This window comes from Cyprinodon variegatus, unplaced genomic scaffold, assembly GCF_000732505.1.
Source record: "Cyprinodon variegatus isolate N-32 unplaced genomic scaffold, C_variegatus-1.0 Scaffold309, whole genome shotgun sequence".
In the NCBI taxonomy this organism is placed as follows: domain Eukaryota; kingdom Metazoa; phylum Chordata; class Actinopteri; order Cyprinodontiformes; family Cyprinodontidae; genus Cyprinodon; species Cyprinodon variegatus.
In genome coordinates this window covers 174,234-192,381 of record NW_015150762.1, presented here as the reverse complement: position 1 = coordinate 192,381, position 18,148 = coordinate 174,234, and the positions used below count along the sequence as shown (strand labels likewise).

General features: G+C 37.0%; 1 protein-coding gene across 1 annotated transcript in view; it reads left to right on the top strand.

Moving 5' to 3' along the window:
- Nucleotides 1–15,115, top strand: part of LOC107090696 (ephrin type-B receptor 2-like) — a 48,983-nt gene extending 33,868 nt beyond the window's left edge. The window contains exons 5-16 of the mRNA XM_015384245.1: nucleotides 2,399–2,734; nucleotides 3,224–3,348; nucleotides 3,469–3,631; nucleotides 4,515–4,623; nucleotides 5,256–5,320; nucleotides 5,490–5,612; nucleotides 6,718–6,965; nucleotides 8,251–8,466; nucleotides 8,618–8,767; nucleotides 11,418–11,611; nucleotides 11,707–11,862; nucleotides 14,169–15,115. Coding sequence (XP_015239731.1) covers nucleotides 2,399–2,734; nucleotides 3,224–3,348; nucleotides 3,469–3,631; nucleotides 4,515–4,623; nucleotides 5,256–5,320; nucleotides 5,490–5,612; nucleotides 6,718–6,965; nucleotides 8,251–8,466; nucleotides 8,618–8,767; nucleotides 11,418–11,611; nucleotides 11,707–11,862; nucleotides 14,169–14,277 — 1,994 coding nt within the window. The 3' untranslated portion in view covers nucleotides 14,278–15,115. The remainder of the gene's footprint in view (nucleotides 1–2,398; nucleotides 2,735–3,223; nucleotides 3,349–3,468; nucleotides 3,632–4,514; nucleotides 4,624–5,255; nucleotides 5,321–5,489; nucleotides 5,613–6,717; nucleotides 6,966–8,250; nucleotides 8,467–8,617; nucleotides 8,768–11,417; nucleotides 11,612–11,706; nucleotides 11,863–14,168) is intronic.
- The last annotated feature ends 3,033 nt before the right edge of the window (nucleotides 15,116–18,148 follow it).

Below are 18,148 nucleotides of genomic sequence, written 5' to 3'. Positions count from 1 at the left end.
TAGTTCTAAAACAAATAATTTTTTTTTGGTTGACTAATTATTGTATTTATGACCTGAAATAAGATTTCTGTATTTATGGCACATCAGTTCATTTTGGGCACTCATGAGAAATGAGATGTATCAGTTTTTCTGTTGTCTGCACAGCTCCCAGAATTGTCTTAGTGTAATGATATCACTGTAATGACTCAGAACAGAGGGACCCAGTATTCAGGCAAGGTCAGACAATGGTATAGCTTCAAAAGCCTTGTTGTGATTTTATGTTCTATTCTATTCCCAACCAGCTGGGAATTTATATTTCTGATACTACAAGATATTTATTACCCTCCCCGGCAGGGGTGTAAAATATCTTATATAATCGGATATTATTTCGGCTGTTATATACTGTTTATGAACACACTCCCTACTAGCTGTGTGTTAGAACAATAAATGAAAGAGTGATTCGAGCTCTAATCATGGTCAAACAGTTAAATCTGCACATACATGGAATAAATTCACCACAACCTCTGTTCAAAATATAAGAGTTGGTTAACAAAAATCATTCAGCTCCAAGCCAAACATATTTCAGTTAAACACTCTTAACTAAGACTAGTGAAACTCAACTAAACTAAACTACTATGTACAAAGAGGAAAGGGAAACATGGTTGAAAACAATATTCTAGATGGTTCGAAAACCAAGGTTTATCTGGAAGAATTTGGGATATGATCAAATTACCACTAATATAGAGATGAATGTTTTCAGACCAATTCACAATGCAAATCTATGAGGTGAATAAAACATTATCTGGCCAAGTAATGTTTTATTAAATGATTAATCAAGAACCAGTAACCTTTAGTTAATGATTCTTTACCCTCTTTGAAATAGCCAGCAGCAAATAGACATCAGGATTCCACTAAATGACTCTTGGTAATACTTGGTAATCGAAATGTAACGAGCATCTGAGGAACACAAGAACACTAATTTTATATCAGTGTTTAAACCCTTTTGTGTAATACAGCTTGTCCAAGCTTCAGCAACAGCTCAACACGTTTCTGTATAGCATAGCGTAGTAGCATAGTAAAGCCACATTGAGCTTTTTGAGAAAAAATGATGGTTATTAAGTCTAACAGCAGCTGGGGGGAAGGATCTATAAAAATGCTGATTTACACACATAGGGGGCAGCATTCTTTCACTGAAGGAGCTCTTAAGCTCTTCAACAGTTTAATGCATGCACTGGAAGCAGGGGACATTGTAGGACAGCGGTGGCCTTTCTGATAAACTTATATAACCTCTTGCTCTTGGCTAGATGAGCTGCTGCTCCAAAGAATACGTCATAGAAGGGGGTTAATGCCACCTAAGAGTGAGAAAATGTCTTTGGGAGTGCCCCCAGGTACTGTCTGTTCTGACCCTTACTATAAAGAGCATCAGTGTTCTTATTGTAGTCCAGTTTATTGTTCAGACATACACCCATCTTGATGTGTCATTGTGGTGGGTCTGAATACTGTTATGGATCTAGAATCAGATAACTGGGGGACAATGTTAAATGCTAAAGCTTATGAAGAATGAAGAAAAAGCCTCTTCTTTCTAAACTGAATCTGGCAGTGTAATTTAGATTTTAAGAGCTCTGTCTTAATGAACACCAAGAGCCCTGGAAAAACCTCCTTACTGTACCTTTTTTTTCCCCAAAAGGCCATATACTTTAAAAAAACAAATGCAAAATCAAAAATAAACTTTAAAAGTTTCTATGTAATGAAGGCAGAAAAATAGTTCAGAGCACTGTGCTCCTTTGGCTGTTTATTTATTTATTTATTTTTTTTAAGAGCGAATCTATGACATATACCAGTTTTTACTCCCCTTGGTTGCCTCTCTGACAACAAGGAAGCTCTGTCCTTATGTCGTCAATAACAGAATATGCTGGCCAACCACCGTTTTAAGAAATTAGTCTTTGATTTAACTTTTATACTCTCATACTTTTCTGCAGGCTGTTTGCTGAATGTCGAGTCATAAATCTTACCCAAACACATGGTTGTCTTATCATCCCTAATGCTATTGTTTACTTCACTTTATATGTAACATTTGGAAAGGTGAGGCATAAGCAGCACTATTTGGATGAGTCAGTCAACATATCAGCTCTGACTCTCATACCAACTTTCGAGCGAAGTGGTGGAGGATTTGTTTTCTATCTTAAGTGTTTACCATAAATGGCTTTGTTGAAGTTTCAAATTATGCATTCAGTTTTAATTTTGGTTTTCACGCTTCTTGACAAACAAATCTCCTTAACCTATCAAAATGAAAGAGATATTTGTTTTATCTAGTATTTTATTTATAAAGCAAATGATGCTATTTTGTTTTAACAAGTTTGGCTGTTTGAAATGCCAACTAACTATATTTTTTATTTCTTGTTTCTTCTCTCTTATTCAGCTGTTCCTTCTGCCCCTCAACGGGTGATCTCAATGGTGAATGAAACTTCTGTTAAACTGGAGTGGAGCCCACCACTGGAGAGTGGTGGTCGAGAAGACGTTGTCTACAACATCATCTGTAAAAGCTGCGACAGCAGGCGAGGAGGCTGCACCCGCTGTGGAGACAATGTTCAGTTTGTTCCACGGCAGCTTGGGCTAACAGACACAAGTGTCCACATTAGTGACCTCCTGGCTCACACCCAGTACACCTTTGAAATTCAAGCTGTTAATGGAGTCTCTGACCAGAGTCCATATTCACCACAGTACACGTCTGCCAACATCACAACTAACCAGGCTGGTAAGGGAACATCTTTTAAAATATTGTACCCATCAAGACCCAAAGGACATGGGGTTGGGGTTGAGGGGTTAACCAAGTAATTAACACACACAAAGGCAGAATTGAACCTCTATACAGCTCACTTCAGCACAGACGTCTTCCTGTTTGTGGAACACAGCTGGATATTTGGGGTTAAATGGGGTTAAGCGGCTACTATCCTATACTATGCCATCATATGCACAGAAAGGCAATTCTATTATTTGATCAAAATGGCATATCACTGTAAAACTTTTTTACAAAATATAGGTGCATAATAATTGTGATCAGGGGATAATTATTGTTAGGAAGAACTAAGTCTATCACTACTTTAGCTGAAAATGCTCCATAGGCTTTAATACCACACTTTTAGCTTTAAGCCTTACTATGTTTTTTTCACCAAACTTGCTGGTGAGGTCATTGTGGCTTTGTAGTATGTTCTTCTAGCTTAACATCTTTTTGGTTTCTTCCCAGCACCATCAGCAGTGTCTATTATCCACCAAGTTAGCAAAACTCCCACCAGCATTACTCTGTCCTGGTCTCAACCCGATCAGCCAAACGGTGTTATCCTGGACTATGAACTGCAGTATTATGAAAAGGTATGTCAATTATGACTTGGTCAGTCTTTCCTGTTCAAATACTGTGAGGGGTTTGGGTTCTAAACAGAGAGTTTTCATGCTGAAGCCACTGTGAATTACTTATTGGTGTCTGTGTTTCAGAACTTGGCTGAATGGAACTCCTCTCTGATAAGAAGTCAGACCAACACAGCAGTCATACGGGGCTTAAAGCCTGGGACTATCTACGTCTTTCAGGTCCGAGCTCGGACCGTTGCCGGATTTGGAAGCTTTAGTGGGAAGATGTACTTCCAAACTATTACGATGGGTAAGACCTCTTCCATCCTCTGGCAGAATGTACTAAATAACCTCTGATATTTAGCTAGTTGGTTATAGGAACAAGGGTAATGTCTAGATTTCAGAAGCTTTGCAGAAACTAGATGAAGTTGTGCTGCTTTCATCAGAGGATACGAGCCAAGAACAGGCACGCATCAAACCATAACTGCCGGTGGGGTTTATATTGTAGAAGTAGCTCCAAAGTCTATTTGAGATATTTTGAGAAGTTATGAAAAAATTTTTAAAAAAAAGCTCCATTGATCCCTGTATGCAGCTAAGTAGACATCAGAAAGGTCAGAGATTTCCACAGTAGACAAAGGGAATAATATTGCCTTTGGACAGAAATTAGTACTGTGTCTTCTGCTTGGGAAGTGGAGGGCTTTTCATCTCTCTGTGTCTGTTTGATATACAATATCCAGTTGTTTCCAATAAAGAATGTTGACTTTATTGTTTTACCAATTAGGGTGCATTCACATTGAAAGAGGGCAAATGGCTTACATGATTTATATGCCATTCCTATGTAAAGGGACGATCAAGAGCAGATTAATGATTATTGATGCAAAAGACGTTTCAACAAATCTCCTTTTCTCATACAGGTTAACTGAATAACTTCAATGTGACTTTCACAAAATGATCAAAGCAGGTTAAAAGGAATTCAATATGTCTTAAACTTTTGAGTTCTTAATGGAGTAGCACTGTTATGGCTGCTAGCTCCAAAACTGTTGGATAAAAGTATTCCTGTGATCACGATCTGCAGGTTGTATCAGAAAAGTGGGGGCAGAGTGTTGGATGCTTACTCAACAGCATAGATTCAAACTGTGCATTTTCTCTACATAAGTGCCATTCTGTGTCTTTTGTCTTTTCCTGTTCTTTAGAAGAGTATAATTCCAGTATCCAGGAAAAGCTGCCTCTAATTATCGGGTCATCTGCAGCAGGAGTCGTCTTTATCATTGCCATGACTGTTGTCATAATTGTTTGTCGCAGGTAAGGTATTATTTCACTGTAGAGCAAATGGGGCAGCAGGGTGTGACCATGTTAAAAAAAAATAAAGTCTGTAGCCAAAAATAAAGTACTGGAGTAGAAACAGATTTTGTCACAAGGGTTTTTTGTTTGTTTAGGTATTCCTGAAAATACCTGGAAAATACAAAGCTTTAATTGCTGTTTCTACACATCCTACTTGGACCTGGAAAGATGTTCTTTTCAGCTGCAAAATTCTTTGCTGCAGTTTTCTACATAATAAGCTATTTTAATGCAAAGCAGTGATGGCTGCATATATTTCTGTAGATGTTAACATTTTGTACAAAGATGTTAATGATTCCAGTCACATCTGCTCCTCTCTTGTGGCAATCAGTAAACCTAATAAATTTACAAGAGGACGTCAGGTAGTGGCCCCACCAAAGTGCCCTTATGATCATGAAGAAGGTCCCTGGTTCAAATCTAGGCCTGCAGTTCTGCATACTTAAACAAACCTGTTATACTTAAAGATCATTCCAGCATTTTTTATCAAATTCACAGTTATTCCTTTGTTTGCTGTACATACACACACTATACACACAAGCATTGCTTCTACCTGCAGACTTTTTAACATAAAACATTTCTTTGTTCGTTCACATCAGGAGGGGTTCAGACAGACCAGAATCGGAGTACTCCGACAAACTCCAACATTACACCAGTGGCCATAGTAAGTGTCTTTAATTTGGTCTGTTGAATTTATGGAATAATTGCCATCTTTAGCAAGATGGGCTCAAGTTTTGGTTTGGTTTGGTGATTTGTGGAAAAGTCTTGATGTTGCTCCTTACTTTGATTTTTTGAACACGTCTATGCTGCTGTTTTATTTCTCTTTGTTGAAGTTTCACCGGGGGTGAAAATCTACATTGACCCCTTCACATATGAAGATCCCAATGAAGCTGTAAGAGAGTTTGCCAAAGAGATCGACACGTCTTGTGTCAAGATAGAGCAAGTGATTGGTGCAGGTAAGAAAACAATGATTTAGAAGGATAATTTAAGAAGAAAGTGGTTTTTATTTAGATTAAACTTTTTTGTTTTATGCTTAAGTTCCTTTCCGTGGTTAGGATCTTTACTATATAAGAGTTTTAGCTGCTGTTGGTAAAGGTTTAATCTATACAAGGGCAAGCTCAAACTAACAAACTTGAAACTTTGAAGCCATTCTTAATTAGAATAAATTAATGTTCAAAAAATTAAGTTCTTGATTTCTTCTCTTAAATAAGGCCAGAAAGGAAAGTAAGCCAGGAACGGTCCAGTGCTTTGTACCAGTAACATATTTAGAGCTGTTACGCAGTTCCGGGAAGACCTGTTTTTTTTGTATCACCAACTTCAGTGCATACTTGTGAGCATGCAGTGGAACTGGTCTGCAGTGTTTCAGTCTCACACACACGTTTTCTATATGTGTGTGGTGATCTTTAAACTCTGAAAAACTTCCTCTGACTATGCTCGTACACAGTAGAGACTGACACAGGAGTGGATTTTCACTCCTGTCCCGCGCCAGTACTGGATTTTTTCTCTTTCTATTTTATTTTATTTTTTGGCATTGATCCTAGTTTTTTTTTTAGTTATTATTGGTTTGCTCCCGCTCCCGTCTGCTCCCGTTAATGTTTAATCCTGTACCATCCCAATCACGTGATCGTTACTAATACTGACTCCAATCCAATGGGAATCCCACGGGAATCCCGTGACCCGTGGGATTCCCGAAAAAATGTCAGTCTCTAGTACACAGTTTTGTCTTTGCACTTACTTAGCTCCATGTTTGCATTTGGATTACAAAATGGTTGGGTACTTGTCAGCTCATTGTTCTCAGCATCATTTTGCGCTCTGCTGTCTTTGCCCTCACAAACTGATTAGGTGTATTTGGCTGAACAACACCATCTGCCAGGAGAAAAAATGCTTCCATCTAACTCAGGATTTTATTTCTTCCAGCTCATGAGAAGTGATGCAACACTATACTTTTTGCCAAATGAATCCTCATCATGTTCAGAATAAATATTGTTATTATCTTACTGTTTATTTTCCCCAATAAATGGACTACAATTTTTATTTACACTGCCAATGTTTTTCTTAAAGGTGAGTTTGGAGAGGTATGTAGCGGAAACCTGAGGCAGCCTGGGAAAAGAGAGATGCTGGTGGCCATCAAGACCCTGAAGGCAGGCTACACTGAACGCCAGAGACGGGACTTCCTGAGTGAGGCATCTATCATGGGCCAATTTGACCATCCCAACATCATCCATCTGGAGGGCGTTGTAACAAAGAGCAGCCCTGTAATGATCATCACAGAGTTTATGGAGAATGGATCCCTTGACTCCTTTCTTAGGGTAAGTCCACCACATTGCCTTCTACAATAAGTATATATATATATATATATATATGATAAGTACCGTAGTTTATTATTATTGTAGTGTGATTTATAACCCTTAAGTTTTAAATTGTGCTTGAATCTTAGCTCTTACCCCACCATCCCATCCCCAGTCTGCCCCGCAAGCAGACAGAAACACTCGTATTGCTATATGCAGTGAGGACCATGAGTTGACTTCCATTGCTTTTCATGGATTTTCAACCCCTCTATGCTCTAACTCTGAAAATAACCCTAAACCTAATCATTACTGGTCCATACCTTACCCTAATCCTAATCCAATTGAGACTTTAGACTTAAACCTAACCTTTTGCAAAATGGCTTATGAGGCCTGGCCAAAATATCCTCACTTTGTACAAATGTCCTCACACCACAGGTTAAGGTAAGGTTAAGGTAAGATGGAAACTGGTTCTCACTCTTATTCTAAATAGGAGCACTCACACACACACACACACACACACATGCGCAACATCACACACAAGTCTGTATTTAAACTAACCCTTACTGTTACTAGTTTACTCCTAACTTTGTCCTAAAGTGAATTCACATCATACATCTAAACCAGTGATCCCAGTGCTTTTCACACTGAGCTATCAGAGCTCATTAAAGCAGCTCAGGTGTTCTGATGAAAACAAAGTAAAACAAATTAGTCAAACAAATCGGTCTAACTAAACATTTTGTTCTTCATTTTGTTCCCAATTCCTCAAGTTTAAATGTGATTATAGAGGAGTTACCAGGAGGAGCACCAGCTTTATAAATACAAGTTTATAATATAAGTTTATTTTGTATTTATTTCGATTACTTACTAACTTCCAGGCAACATATTTATGTTGCTTTTTATTTGAGATAGAAAGGATAAATTGCCTAAGAATTGAATGCTCAGATTAAAAGATTAGTTAAAATGTTTTTTATTTCATATTCAAATTTTGTACATTCCACTTTTGCACAATCATCGATACTTTTGACTGAGAGGGGGACTCATGGTAAGACAAAATGCCCAAAGTACTACACAAGTCAAAAAAGGTTGGGAACCACTGATCTAAACTGACGTTGGTCTTTAGAAGGTGATTAAATATGCCAGAAATGGTCCTAAATATGTAACATAAACAAGTACAAACACACAGCCATTTAGGTTATTTGTTTTTTTTTTTTTTTTAAAGAGTGGACCTTGTGAAGCAATCTGACTTAAATACAAAAATGGAACACTACAATTGAATTGACACTATTGGATTTTTCCTTCTTCAAAGCAAAATGATGGGCAGTTCACTGCGATCCAGCTGGTGGGAATGCTTCGTGGAATTGCAGCAGGAATGAAATACCTTTGTGAGATGAACTACGTGCATCGAGACCTTGCTGCAAGAAACATCCTGGTGAACAGCAATCTGGTGTGCAAAGTGTCTGACTTTGGCCTGTCGCGTTTCCTGGAGGATGATACATCTGACCCAACATACACCAGCTCTTTGGTGAGCCCTCCTTTATTATGAATACATTCTCAGCTAGGCACAAATTACTTTTAAACTCTTTGATAAATTGCATTTCAATTTATTTACATAGCATTAAACAAGACATACAAAACCACACAGCATTTAATGCTTACCCTTTGTCTTTTTGAAGGGAGGAAAGATTCCCATTCGCTGGACAGCTCCTGAAGCTATTCAGTACAGGAAGTTCACTTCATCCAGTGACTGCTGGAGTTATGGCATAGTCATGTGGGAGGTGATGTCGTATGGTGAACGACCTTACTGGGACATGAGTAACCAAGATGTAAGTAAGGTCCCGCTGAAGATCAATAGAGAACTTTCATAAACTTGTAATAATTTCAATGAGTTGAAATTGAGATTATTTACTATTGTTCAGTATGACAATTTGATCAAATTTTCCTTGCAAAATACTCAAACAATCTGAACAGCCTTCAATATGCTTTGTAGGTCCTTGGAAGCTCTATTTAGTACTGAAGATGTACCCAATCACCATACAGCAGTACCCATCAGGGTTTGACATTAACACCTGCTAACCCACCAAATATGTATCAATATTATCAGTTGAAATTATCACAGCCAATTCAACAAACCACTTCTACATGTTTTTTTGTTTTTTTTTATTGTAGTCTACAAAAAAAAAACAAAAAAACATCTGACATAATAATAAAATTGAAATGTGACACTATGACTTTACTACACCCATTAGCACCACCTGCGCAGTGTTTGCTTATTGGTCCGTTTGTGACCGACGTCACTCTAGACAGGCGGTTCCTATGGAGAACACAAATGTGAAGCAGTAAGGGTGCTAATGTCGCGGTAAATCTACATTCAAAGTGTCAGAAAAACTTGAGAGCAGACAAAAAGAAAACCTCTCAATGAATAGAACAAAGACGAGACAAAGAAAAAGAAAGGGCTGTGTAATAAAAAGTAGAAGCAATGAGAGAATTTTTGGTTTATGACCTTGGAGACGAAGCCATGAGCTGCACTGACCATTTTTCTTTCTTGTGCAAAATATTTTTTCTACTCTTTGTCTGTAGTACCTCCTCTAATTTAATATCAAGAGTTTTTCTTATCAGTTTTGTCCAGCTTAGTTTTTATATTTTAAATAAATATTTCACTTACCTGCACGACTTTTAATAGGCTGAAAAAAACAAACCTACTTTGCACACTCTATTTTGCAAAATATAAGGAGCTTTACACAGAACCTTATCAGAGTTGAATACTTGATAATGGTTTGTAGCAGTGGCGGTTCTAGACCAAATGTACCAGGGGACCAGGAGGGGGCCATTATGTTTTTATGGGGGCACAATCTAGCATGAAATAAAAAACGGGGCAAGTGATTCAAATTTGTTAAGATAGTTGCATGAAGTGAAATTTCTATTGAATTAGTTTTATTTAAAATTCTATGTCTTTTTACGTCAATATACATTCATAATTTAGGAATTCTACATATCTTGGACTTAATTTAAAATGACTGTTCTCTATAAAATCTGAATTAGAACTCAAGAAAATCAGATAAATTCAGCTGTTAAAAATTAGATAATTTTTTTAAATTTGTTTTGAGGCCATAAGAGGGGCCAGGAAAATGATCTTCAGGGGCACTGGCCCCTGTTGGCCCCTGTCTAGAACCACCAATGGACTGCAGTATTAAACATTATGCAGTCTAGATATGTGTGTACAAGTGTAATATGCATTTTGAAAAGTAGTAAATCTAGTTCAGGTAAACATTAGCATGACGGTCAGTTTCAATCAAATTAAACATCATTTCCCAACAACAAAATTGTGACTTTTGAAAATGCAGAGCAGTTAGTAACTTTGGAAGAACAGTATCCATGTTTGTCAGGTTGTGTGGCGGTTTTTAAAGGACCCAAATGCAGAGACGGAAGTTGAGGTGGTTTCTTGCAGGTTTAATAACCAAAAGGAGGCAACTGAAGCAAAATTCCAAAAATAACAAAATACAGAAAACCAAAAACCAGAAGGGGTCTGGGAAAACATATATGAGGTGCAAAAAAACGTTGAGGAACCAGAACTGAGAAACTGCACAAGAGGAGTATAAATGGGAGACTGAACAAAGACTGGGCTAATGAACTGACAAGGAGCAGGTGTGGATGAAAGCAACTAGAAGGGAGCTAGAGAATAGCCTGATTGACACCATAGCTCAGGTCCACCATAAGAAGCCGGGATGTTTGAGGGTTTGTAGCAACCATTTACTGTAAGGATGTTTCTTCTGGAGGCGCTCCTCTAGTTTGGGAGGGATCAAACCGTACATGCTTTAATGATCACAGGTACCACTGAAACCCGGACCATCCCCAGTTTCTCAATTTGCTATTTGAGTCATTGGTTCCTTTATTGGTCCTTTCTCATTGTCTCCAGCAATGTCTTCATTTTTATTTCAACCCATGATGTAATTCTGTACACAGATTTTTTTAACAAATATTTACATCTCCAATTCTATACCATAGACGGGGACCAATCACCAGGTTCAGTTAACAGGATGAGGGTAAACTTAGCAGGGTTTTTACTTTCTGAACCTTAATTGCCTGCTTTGTTAATCTGCATCTTGTAGTAAAGTCAGGACATTCTCACCTCCTTTGGTGCTGCTTGATGTTTTGACTGTAAGTTTTCTGTCTATGTTGTGCAAAGATATTCCTAAAGGGTCTTTTTACCCTTGCATCATATGTGGAAAGTAATGCCTAGGTCATCCAGACTTAAGTTGCAGCTCTATAACAAAAAAGTTTCTTTCATGGTTTCTCATCTGATATCATGTACCTAATTATAATTTTCATTGAGGTATTGCAGCTTACAGGGTTGGGTGGTAATTAAAAAAACAAAGTTAAATGTTTTTGTGGAGTTTTTTTCTTGTAAGACATCTATAACGCTACACTGGTCTAATTTTACCTGTTAGTTAATGTACGATGTTTGAATTTCACCAGGTAATCAATGCCATAGAGCAGGACTACAGGTTACCAGCTCCAATGGATTGTCCAAGTGCATTGCATCAGCTGATGCTTGATTGCTGGCAGAAAGACCGCAACAGCCGGCCTAAATTCAGTCAAATTGTCAGCACCCTCGATAAAATGATTCGTAACCCCAACAGCCTCAAGACAACAACGCCACTGTCCTCATGGTAGGCAGACAGCCTCTTACTTTCATACAGGTCCAGACCCATAATCCTCCACTAAGGATTCCTCTCTTCTTTTATGTTTTCTCCCTTTTCACCAGTGTACATTTACCTCTGCTCGACCGAAGCACCCCAGACTTCACTTCTTTTACTACAGTGGACGAGTGGTTGGAAGCTATTAAGATGGGCCAATACAAGGAGAACTTTGCCAATGAAGGCTTCAACAGCTTCGATGTGGTGTCTCAAATGACGATGGAGTATGCTGGTTTACTCTCATAAACTTATGCTCTTACTTTTTACATCCTTTTATTAAGCAATACATTTAAAATAATGTCCATAATAAGTAAAAAATAAGTTATATAATTAGGGCTATAAAACAAAGTTATGGCAATAAAGATGCAAGATGAAAAGACACGTCTTAGACAGAAATAAAAAGAAGAATCAAAGTTATTGTCATTACATTGTCACAGATAAAAAGCAACAAAATTTACTCTTCGCATGTAACACATCCCTTTGGGGAGCAGTGGGCTGCCATTGTGCGGCGCCGGGGAGCTGGGCAGGGTTAACATTTTATAGGGCAAGTGACCATTTTTGATCACTGGCATATCCCTTACAAATGGATTCCCCCTTCGTCCCTCAGCAAGGTCTAGAAGCACAAGATCTATACCCAGCCTTTCAGCAAAGGTACTGCTACATGGCTGTACATCTTATCTTGGCATTTGACCAATTAGATGAGCCCTTGAATGATATATTCCCTACTGTAAATTAAGCTAAAAAAAGGGTAAAAAGCTAATTGAAGAGTTAAAAAGTAAAGTTAAAAAGTCAATAAGCCTAGTTTACGATTGTATTTAAGTTTATAAACTAAACATGTAAGTATCAGCATTATTGCCTCTAATCACTGTCATATAGGTCACTCAGTATTTCACTGACCTATAAAGGGTTAACGGCTCCAGCCCCAGAGTGGCAGTCCATGGGAGACGGGCTTGAACTCAGAACCTCTGGGATCCAAGCCCAATGCCCTAACCACTGGGCCACCACTCCCCTTTAAACACTTTAGATGAGTTTTAATTATAAAATGGTGTTCAGTTTAAAGACTGTCATAATAGTCAAAGAAGGGTATAACTACAGCTGTTATATTATTTTCATTGGACTATGTTTCTTTGGAATAAAAGATTTTGTGGCACTACCAGACTTTACACCAATAGTCACAATATCGGCAGTGAGAGAAGAAGGACAACAGCATAGTAATACAGGTCTGGCATTTAGGAATTCAACTCTCTGTAGATGGTTAAAGATTAGCAAATCCTAAGCTGTTTACAGTTATTTGTACAACTACATAAAAGCTTTATGAATAAAAGATTAAATATTGCATATAAGAATTATTTATCTCCTTATTCAAAATTAAAACCACTTTAAATCATGAATTTGTAGTAACTAATTCACTTTGGGGGGAGGGGAAATAGGCATTTCATATTGGAGGCAAAGATTTAAACCCATATTTAATCCTTACTTAATTTTTTTATTTTTTTTTTAAGCTTCAAAGGTTAAAGTCTTAATAAAATGTAAACAAATCCATACAGATCGCAAGATACTGTTTTGGCTCACTTTCAGATAAACTTGCGTGTTGTCTGCAAAACAACACAGTGCCAAGGAATGCTGTGATTGTCTTAGATTTTCCCTCCAGTGGAGCTCAAAAACAAACTCTGCCATGCTATTAGATGATGCAAACTGTTTGAAAAAGACTTATCTCTGCTATAGCACTGTATAACAATAAAGAAAAAATAAATATTATATAGATATTTTCATAAACACTGTTTAGAGAAATTACAGGGCCAGCATAACTTCACCATTTTACTGCTCTTTTGTACATTTTGTACAAGCTTATTTTATTTTTTGCATTTTTATTCATAAAGATCATTTTCAGTGTATATCTCCACAAAAGTTATTTCAGTATTAATCCTAATATTAACCTTTTTACTTAATGTAAAGTTTGGGTTGAAAAAGTTGAAAAGTAAAACAAAATTGGTATTTCAGTATCATTTATGATTTAAAATGTTAGATTGTTTAATTTTACCTTACTTCTAAGTTAATAATTACTATTATACCTTTTATTTAGAGTGAAATTATATTAAAAAATAAATAAATAAATAAATAAATGAAAAAAAAAGGTTGTACTTCTATTCGTTATTCATCTTTATCAATGTAGGTACAGTTATCTGAAACATTGTTAAAAATATATACCTCAATTTATTGATTTCATCTACTTATTACAGCCCTCTGCACAAAAACAATAATCATCTGCAGTAGTGTTAACAATGGAAAAAAAGAAACAGTGTGCTGCTAAATATATAGTTTTGGTGTAATACACAAATTATGTATTTAGGCTATCAAATTAAACTAAAGGATTGTAGTATATCAGCTTATTCACTGAAGTAGACGGCTTCATGCAAAAAGCCTGATGGTTTTTTTTCTCTCCCGCCAAGCATATAAGCAGACACTGTCATTCAGAATCAGTTTAATGGACGTCTGACAGGAAACTGACCAGTGCATTTTTATTTTTCAGGGACATCGCCAGGATAGGAGTTACTCTGGCCGGCCACCAGAAGAAGATCCTGAACAGCATCCAGTCCATGAGGGCACAGATGAACCAGATTACCTCAGTGGAGGTGTAATTTTATGGACCCGTCTACATGGGCTTTGTTTACCGTAGGAGGCCAGCAGCCTCCAGAACTTCATTCTCCTGAACGTCTGAGGAGAGCTGATAATCTTCATCCAAACTGTGACCTCACTATACCTCATTCTGGACCACCAAGGCGGGGCCCCTCAGTCCGCAGCACAGAAACGTTGGATATTTGTCGTTACACCTGCTGTATGTTCGGGTCACAGATCATTCGGAGGCTTTGAGTTGAAGCTAATCAGAACTGCACCCATTCCAAGGAAGCCGTGAGATAAAGGAATTCTATCTCTATTTATTGTTGTATCACCTCCTTCATCAGCTGCATTTACTAAGCAAGATCAATAAAGTCGATCTAAATTTATTTAGCAATTTGAATTTTGCGGAAGCGATGATACCAATTTAAATAAATGACTTAAACCAGCACAATCAAATTCGACTAAAGCATCTTAGTGTGAATTATTTTTTACAGTTACACCTTTTACTTAATCCAGTATTAATGCAGCTATTGCAGGCTCCTTCTTTTAAGATCTGATTCCTTACATAATTACTTCAGGCCTCACATTTGGGGCTTTAAATGGCAACCAGCTTTAGAGGCCTTAAATACCAAACTGACAATCAGCTGTAGGTAACATCTAGAGTGACAAACATTTGTCTTTTCCATTTTTTTTATTCTAAATTTGGTTGTGTCAGATTGTTGAGAGATCAAGTCCCTGACTGTCGGTGTAGCATGGTAATTCAGAGAACTTTTAGGGTTTGTGATTCATGACGGGTTGTTTTGTCAACATTTAATACGTGGATCTTAAATGCTGTAGGAACGCAGCTCTCAATTCTGAAACAAACCTGCCTGAAGGGTCACAGGACAAAAAAAAAAGTGACTTTATAAAAAAAAGAGATTTATAGCTTTTAGACATCTTAATGAAGCTACATTGGGGTTTTTTATCGGATGCTTTAATGCTTATTCCCTTAGTTTTTAAATATAATAGATAATTTAATGCATATTTATATAATGCATTTTTTACAGCCTAAGACTAATTAATTTAGTAGCAATGGAGGCAAAAGTGGCACCTTGCTCTAGTCCAGTCCCTCATCCTGGTAAAATATTAGAAAATGAAGAGCAATAACTCTTTTGAACCAGGAAGGATCTTCCAACAGAACTGGACTCTATGAGAGAACCACTTGTGAGAATTTGTCCCAGTCATCAGTTAAAACATGCAAGGTTAAAAAAAAAACATAGTTAGTGTTAAACATAAGAATCTTATCGAAGCCCATTTCCGCCACTCTGTAAAAAAAGAAAAAAAAAATTATCTCATTATAATGAGATACTATCTCATTATATTGAGATTGTAACTTGTTATAATGAGATGCTAACTCAATATAATGAGATGCTAACTCAATATAATGAGATGCTAACTCAATAGAATGAGATGCTAACTCAATAGAATGAGATAATATCTCAATAGAATGAGATAATATCTCAATAGAATGAGATAATATCTCAATAGAATGAGATAATATCTCAATAGAATGAGATAGTAACTCAATAGAATGAGATAGTAATTCAATAGAATGAGATGCTAACTCAATAGAATGAAATAGCATCTCATTATATTGAGTTACCATCTCATTATATTGAGATATATTGAGAATTTTTGCAGAGTGGCGGAAATAGGCTTCCATAGAATCTAAAGGGAGTGTCTAGAAAAAGAGTGCATTCTGTTCTTTCCTTCCATGGTGTGGGCCTCAAGAGGATGGATTATATGAACCAGCGCAACTATGAGCAGACTGAAAAGGAAACAGACTGCCTTAGTGGCGGTTCTCGCACTGGTCCAAACTCTTCCTTCTTCCCGTAAAACACGCAGCTATTGTTCTTATTTATAAGGCAATCAAGTAACAGATCTTTAAAATCCTATTATTAGTCCACCCTGCATCAGACAGGTTTTATCACACATGGCTAAGTAAAAAAAAATCCACACCTCACAACACTCGATTTATTTTTCTGGGTCATGTAACATCTTTTAGTGAATATCTTTTTGGGTCTAGCAAATTAGCAATGCTAAACCAAATGGATGCATTTTCCGTTTAAGAGCAGAAATTGTTTTTCACACTCAGATTCTTTGCTGTTGTCTCTCAAAACTCTGACCTTAAGAAATCAGACTTCCATACAAAGACTGTCTTTCCACTCAAATTTAATGCCTCTAAAATCCAAAAGTCAATATAGAGCTGAACAGACGTGCTTACCTATCACCTGGAGATTTACTTGGAGTAGAAAACTAGTTTAGCCACTGAAATTACAGCCATATACTTTTATTTTATTGGCTTAAATTTTATACATAGAAACAATCTCAGGAAATTCAAAGATTCCCTCCAGAAGACAAGATCCTCAAGCACTGATCCAGTTCATACACAAAGAAACACAACCAGGAATTTAGAGAGAAGCATTAAACGTCAGAGCAGGGATTTAATTTGCACACGTTGTGTGAGTTCAACCTTCTCAGTAAGAGCAGCTCAAACCTTTCACACCTGAGTGTGACGATGAGAAATAACGCTCTCTGTTAGAAAATGTACACCTTGGGATTTATTTTTAAACATTCTCTGTACAATCCCATTTTATTCATTTATGAGGTTGTGCTTGACCTACGTTCTTGTTGTAAATGCCTTTTGTAAAATGATAAGAATGTGATCATTTATTTTGTGGTATAACTTCCTGACTTCTGTGACATCACCCACAGGAAAACCCTAATTAACTTATTTTCTAGCAGAAGTTTGACTATCTTTTTTAAATTGGACCTCAAACCTCAGTTTTAAACCAGATTGTTTAAGCCGATCTATAACTTCTAGGTTCATATCTCTGTTGGGAGATGGTCTATATGTTAGATGTACACAAGACACAGTGTTTTCCCTGTGGCTCCACAGGGAAACCTTTGGGAACTTATCAGGAAGATTCTTCCAGAATCTCTTACTCTTTAACTCTCAAAGCAGATTTCAGACATTTATAAAGTTTTTTTTTACTTTAAATGATCAGCTCTTTCTGAACATGTGTTTTCTCATATTGCATCACTGTATGTGTGTGAGTATTGTAACAGTATGTAAGTTGTACAGATGCGCACAAAACTCACTGTACTGTACTACACACACTTCTACACCGTTGTACACATTCCTGCTGTAACAGATGCTCCCGTTCACACTGGCTGATGTATTTTAATAGGGTGTGTTTTTGCTGTGAAATCTAGTTCTTTCAATCTATGTTTTTACAAAGTGTGGTTCCACTTTATCTTTTTGATTTGTTCCTCTCTTAATTGTAGGTATTCAACATCTATCATAGAAATCTGGGTGTTTGATCATGTCATCTTGTCATGATTAAATTCCTGCGCTCCTTTAATTTAATATATGAGCGTGTGATTGAAGACAATAGTTATTAGCCTGCGTGCTAATACGTCTGATTACATGTTTGTTTGTTTTTTTCTTTTCTTTTTTTATTGTCAAATTCATGTACCTATAGCCAGAAGCTAGTCATGTTTGTATACCTGGTTCCTTCACTTCACTGACCTAAAAACAGAAATAACCTCACTTAAAATTTGGCTTCTGTATGTTTATTGAAAGTAGTCTCCCACTGTGTGTGTGTTTTCATGCCTGTGTTTGTCCTTGCTTGCTTACAGTAGAGCAAAGGTTCTTCCTGTGGATATTTTTGCTGGTTTGACTTGAGATTTTCGAAAAACAAGCTCGTCGTGTATCGTTGATGTTCACGATTCTGCTGTGAAAACAGGATAGACATTGGAGCCATGATTAGACTTATTTACCATTTATCTGCTTTTTCAGACACAGAACAACTTTGAGTGGATAAAAAGAGCAACATACAATATGTAACC